Source organism: Salmo salar, chromosome 11 (assembly GCF_965601325.2).
Source record: "Salmo salar chromosome 11, fSalSal1, whole genome shotgun sequence".
Taxonomy (NCBI): domain Eukaryota; kingdom Metazoa; phylum Chordata; class Actinopteri; order Salmoniformes; family Salmonidae; genus Salmo; species Salmo salar.
Genome location: NC_138301.1, coordinates 12,033,476 through 12,039,475, shown reverse-complemented (window position 1 = coordinate 12,039,475; position 6,000 = coordinate 12,033,476). Strand labels below are relative to the sequence as shown.

The following is a 6,000-nucleotide window of genomic DNA, read 5'->3' as shown; positions in this document are numbered from 1 at the left end:
GAAATGGTCAATGTGAAAACTGACTGTTGGGTCCATACTAGTGAAAGGCTCTGTACATTAATGTGCAGTGTGTGTGTGGGCAGTGTGTGTGCATGTGTGTGCATGTTCATGGTGTCACTGGTTGTTCTGTGTCACAGTTTGCTACTGTATGTTGACCTCCGTTATTGCTCTAAGTCCTCCCAGCATCATCCAGTAGACACCGTTCAGTATCATAACATAGATCACCTCTAGGGAAAGAACAGATTGCTCTTTTGCTCTTACAGATTTATTAACATCATCAATAATTTTATAAAAAGCATTTATTTCAAAGTTTTTCGCTTCTTAGATTGAAGCACATAATAAAGCAACAGTACAATGCTCATAAAATATAAGTGTAATGCTGTAACATTTTCTTACATGTTGAAATACTGATATCTGCATGTGTACTAAAATAAGAACATTTTACAAATAGGTACCATAAATTCGACATAGAAATTAGGCATTATTCACTACGACAGGACAGATTGCTATTTTCTCAACGAGGGAGAAAAACATACGCCACAAACAAAGAAAATAAAAAATGAAAGAGAACAACAAAAAAAAATCATAGAAATCATAATAACATAATAAAAAAAAATGATTTACAAGAACCAATAGGCGCAAGTTTGATCCTCAAGAGACATATTTGCACATTGTACTGTACATACGTTATATGGACTTCAGCTTGCTTTAGGATATATTTTTCAAGTTGCAAAAAATGCACTGTGATGCAAGAAAGTCCATTACTTAAGGCGATTTTTGAGCTCACAGGTCTTTCCTTGTGATTGATCATTGGTGAAATTGGGCTGAAATGGGGGATTTTTCTCTGGATTTGTGAAAAAACACTGTCTCTGTTTTTGTTGAATCCATCTTCCTCAGGAAGAGGGAGGTGCTACAGGAGCGACCAGTCTCAGTTTGCTGTTACTGTTTTCTCATAGGTTTTTCATTGATATAAGGCAACAATTTTCTCTTCTCCTTCGTGAGCTCATTCACAGTATCAACAATTACATGTCTCTCTGTGACCCACATTCCAACCCCAAACCGTAGTAACCTACAAAATGACTAAAAAAGTGAAATACCAAGTGTTATTTGATCTCTCACCACAAACATTAAGCATGTCTTCATTTTTCATACACACCAGTACATCCCACAGAGGTGATTTTTTGTTTTTGTTTAGTTTTTCAGTTTTTTATCTTTCGCTCTCTCTCGCTCTTTTGTCTCCACCTCCTCAATACCATCTGTCCTTCCTTACCAAACATCCCCAACAGGTATCTAGTATACTGCAAGTATACTTTACACGTACAAATAACAAAGTTTACTATAAATAAAAATGCTTGTGGTATACTTATAGTAAACTTCAAGCACCACACAAAGTCAGTGGAGGGTTGGAGAAAGGGCGCAAGGAGATGGTTGGGGAAATGGGTGAACGTTAAGAGTTGTCATCAGTGGAGTCTTTGGTGCCGTAAAGGTCGGCCAGCTTCTTGAAGCGCGGGCCCCAGCTTTGGAGGTAGTCGTAGTCTAGGTCTGAATCTGTGGTCACCGACTCCAGGGAGCTGAGGGATCCAGCGATGGAGCCCCGGCCCTCATAGCCATAGATCTGGATGGAGTCATAAGGCGGGGCCGTGGGGTCGCTGTCCGCGTCGTTAATGCGGGTCTTGATGAAATCATCCACGTCCACACTGTTGGCCACGGGGCCCCCGCCAGGCCTCATCGGGTACTGGAGCTCAGGCTTGATGTCCTTACGGGGTAGGAAGCCGTTGGCACCGTCAGGGTTCTGTAGTGTAGCAATGTCGAAGGCCTCTGTGTCCTCCTCTCCACCGCCTTCATCATCATAGGTGATGATATTCTCACGGATGTCTTCCTCCTCGAAGACGATGAGTGGCTCCTTCTTCTGACGACGCAGTGCCACAAACAGCACCACGATCGCTGCCATGAGAAACATATCAAATCAGCCAATCATGCAGAACCTCTAGCTCTTACAGCTCTTTTAAATACCTTTAGCATATCAAATTCCCTAATTAGCCACGCTTTGACAGATGTGGAAAAAAAAAAATCACAGCTGCACATAATTTGGATTAAAAGTGCAAAAATATACAGTATGTTGAATTACAGGTGGTATGAATCTGTCAACATTTTTAAACAGTATTAATTGCAAGTTAAATAATCAATTGAGCCTGTGTAAATAATCAAAACGCGCACTATTAATACTCTGTCAGGCATCTGCCCATAAATACTTAAAACTATTCTGAAAACATTAAGGACAAGCACCACTCAGGATGGTATAAAATATCAAACATGAGTTAAATATTAGATCAACAACAGATTGAATGCAAGTTGATGTTTTTTTTAGTGCTGATGCTCACCCAGGAGAATGACGATACAAGCGAGTATGGCAATGAGAGCTCCGGTGCTGAGGCCTGCAGGCAGGATGTAAGGCTCCACATTGCAGGACAGGATGGTGTCCTTACTGTCACAGCTGCACACTCGGATGGTCAGCGTGTTGGTGCTGCTCATGGGAGGGATGCCGTTGTCGTTGATCTCAATGGGAAGGAAGTAGACATCCTGGGTCATCCGGCTGAAGCCCCTCCGGGTCACATATATGCTGGCTGTGCTGTCTGTGGTGAACAAGAGGGGAGCAGAAGTAGAATAAGTACAGAGAAAAGAGGGTCCTGTAAAATGTCTCCTCTTGGGGGGGGGTCTACCACTTTAAAGACGCAAAATATGTTTTATTGTGAAACAGACAAGAAATTTGAAAACTTGAGCGTGCATAATTATTCACCCCCCCATAGTCAATACTTTGTAGAGCCACCTTTTGTAGCATTTACAGCTGCAAGTCTCTTGGGGTATGTCTCTATAAGCTTGGCACATCTAGCCACTAGGATTTTTGCCCATTCTTCAAGGCAAAACTGCTTCAGCTCCTTCAAGTTGGATGGGTTACGCTGGTGTACAGCAATTTTTAAGTCATACCACAGATTCTAAATTGGATTGAGGTCTGGGCTTTGACTAGGCCATTCCAAGACACACAGGTGGATTTTATTTAAGTAATTATGTGACTTCTGAAGGTAATTGGTTGCACCAGATCTTATTTAGGGGCTTCATAGCAAAGGGGGTGAATACATATGCACGCAGCACTTTCTTTTCTTTTTTTTTTTTGAATTTTGAATTTCACTTCACCAATTTGGACTATTTTGTCTATGTTACATGTTACATGAAATCCAAATAAAAATCTATTTAAATTACAGGTTGTAATGCAACAAAATAGGAAAAACACCAAAGGGGATGAATACTTTTGCAAGGCACTGTATTCCAGGTACAGACTGTACAGACTGCTTAACACGATCATAGTTATAACCGAAGAGTTTTACTTAGCCAACGAGTTCATAAGGCAGACGTATAGCCGCGGGGAGGAAAAGCAATGAGCTGTGAATATCCAGATATTACATTATTGTAATATTGTGAACATTTATTAGCTTTTGGAAGTGCAATCAAAGCTCCAGTGGAGGTAGCTGTATTGGTTTTACTTGGGGCTGGGTGAGGGTGGAAGATGCCAAGTGCACTCTCCTGACACCGTGCAAGGTCGCACTCAGAACGGAGATGGAGTGAGTTCATTTAGGTGCTTGTGGCTTAGTCATTTTCCCTCCCTCTCTCACAGCGGTGTCCTCAGCCCGCTATAGCTTTTTCAGAAAAGCTATTGTGCATACAGAATGGAAGGGTGAATGGGCTCTATGAATCCGCCGCTATTCCTTATAGGTCGGCCTCATAGGTTATTATTGCCTTGGTAGAGTATCTCTTAAGGGTTGAAGTAGAACACAGTCTAAAGCCATGAGAACTTAAATATCCTATATGAACAAGGTAGTATGGCTGAAAGAAGCGCTTCATAAGAAGCTTCCAAGGAACATTTTCTTCTTAAAATTATACCTATTACGTGTTCTTACATCTGCAGTTATAAAAGAGTGCAAGAAAAAACGAAATAGCCCCTGCTGTCTCAGACAGACACGACAAAACTCTGAAAATCCAGAGAAAATACATTGATAAATGTAGATTGGAAAGCTGTCCATTTGAAAGGAGGCTTTGGCTCCAGATAAACCCAACAAATCAGAGTGTCTGTAATCTTTTCTGCTCATATTGTGGGCTTTTTGAAAAGACTGTTGAAAAGCACTCATTTTAACTCTCCCCCGGATTTTGTGTTAAATGCTTTACAACAAAGCTTTCTTAAGTGTCCAACGAGCTTTCTCTACCCTTAACCTTGTTCTGAACACTTCCAAAACAAAGGTCATGTGGTTTGGTAAGAAGAATGCCCCTCTTCCCACAGGTGTTATTACTACCTCTGAGGGTTTAGTGCTTGAGGTAGTCACCTCATACACGTACTTGGGAGTATGGCTAGACGGTGCACTATCCTTCTCTCAGCACATATCAAAGCTGCAGGCTAAAGCTAAATCTAGACTTAGTTTCCTCAATCGTAATCGCTCCTCTTTCACCCCAGATGCCAAACCAACCCTGATTCAGATGACCATCCTACCCATGCTAGATTACGGAGATGTTCTTTGCCATTCGGCCATCAGATTTGCCACCAATGCTCCTTATAGGACACATCACTGCACTCTATACTCCTCTGTAAACTGGTCATCTCTGTATACCCGTCGCAAGACCCACTGGTTGATGCTTATTTATAAAACCCTCTTAGGCCTCCCTCCCCCCTATCTGAGATATCTACTGCAGCCCTCATCCTCCACATACAACACCCTTTCTGTGAGTCATTCTGTTAAAGGTCCCCAAAGCACACACATCCCTGGGTCGCTCCTCTTTTCAGTTCGCTGCAGCTAGCGACTGGAACGAGCTGCTACAAACACTCAAACTGGACAGTTTTATCTCAATCTCTTCATTCAAAGGCACTCTTACTGACAGTTGTGGTGGCTTTGCGTGATGTATTGTTGTCTCTACCTTCTTGCCCTTTGTGCTGTTGTCTGTTTATACCATGTTTTGTGCTGCTACCATGTTGTGTTGCTACGATGTTGTTGTCATGTTGTTTTGCTACCATGCTCTGTTGTCATGTGTTGCTGCCTTGCTATTTTGTTGTCTTAGGTCTCGCTTTATGTAGTGTTGTGTTGTCTCTCTTGTTGTGATGTGTGTTTTGTCCTATATTTATATTGTATTTATTCTTAGTCCCAGGCCCCCGTCCCCGCTGGAGACCTTTTGCCTTTTGGTAGACCATCATTGTAAATAAGAATTTGTTCTTAACTGACTTGCCTAGTTAAATGAAGGTAAAAAAATATATATTGAAAAAATGAAAGCAGATAAAACGGGTAGAGAGCCAGCCCTCGCCATGCTGGCTGCTGTATAGTCACTGCAGCACTGCTTGGAACAGTTTGATATGACTTTATCTGGGATAAAAATAAATAAAAAATCCCATTAAACTGCAATTAACACATTCATTCCCCCTCATTCATTCTCCTCCATCACAGAAGCAGATATGCTTGGAAGTGGCTTGTGATTACGGCACGGTCGGGAAGAGTATTAAAGCAATGGCTGACGATAAAAAAAAGAGCTTAAGTTTATAGAAGAAAATATTGATGGATGCATGTCATTAAGAGAAGTGTCATGTAATTGCGTGTTCAAAGATGGCAATGCTGACTGAACTACTCACAGCAGCTGTTGAATGTCTCCATCATAGTTATTACAATAGCTTTGTCACATGGTCCTGAGCAATCTCTATGGATATAAGCAAGTCTAATCAAGCATTTTTATGGAGTCAACACTCTGTGATTAACTTTTGCTTCTCATTATCTTAAATCCGAGAGTTTATCAACAAGGTTGATGAATGCTATTCCCATGATGAGTAATTCTCCTTTGATGAGAGATGGCATCCTCTGGGGATAAATACCTCTGTGCCACATCTGTTGAAATGGAATGTAACAGGTACTCTCTCTGACCAGCTCGCCTAACCAGCCGCTCCATCACAGTGACTGGCAGACTGGAAGGGGC

At 41.6% G+C, this 6,000-nt stretch overlaps 1 protein-coding gene across 1 annotated transcript in view; it reads right to left on the bottom strand.

The window, feature by feature from the left end:
- Positions 1-281: 281 nt before the first annotated feature.
- LOC106561988 (cadherin-11) overlaps positions 282-6,000 on the bottom strand; it is a 77,394-nt gene continuing 71,675 nt past the window's right edge. The window contains exons 11-12 of the mRNA XM_014126497.3: positions 2,382-2,633; positions 282-1,944 (exon numbers count right to left, since the gene is read on the bottom strand). Coding sequence (XP_013981972.1) covers positions 1,448-1,944; positions 2,382-2,633 — 749 coding nt within the window. The 3' untranslated portion in view covers positions 282-1,447. The remainder of the gene's footprint in view (positions 1,945-2,381; positions 2,634-6,000) is intronic.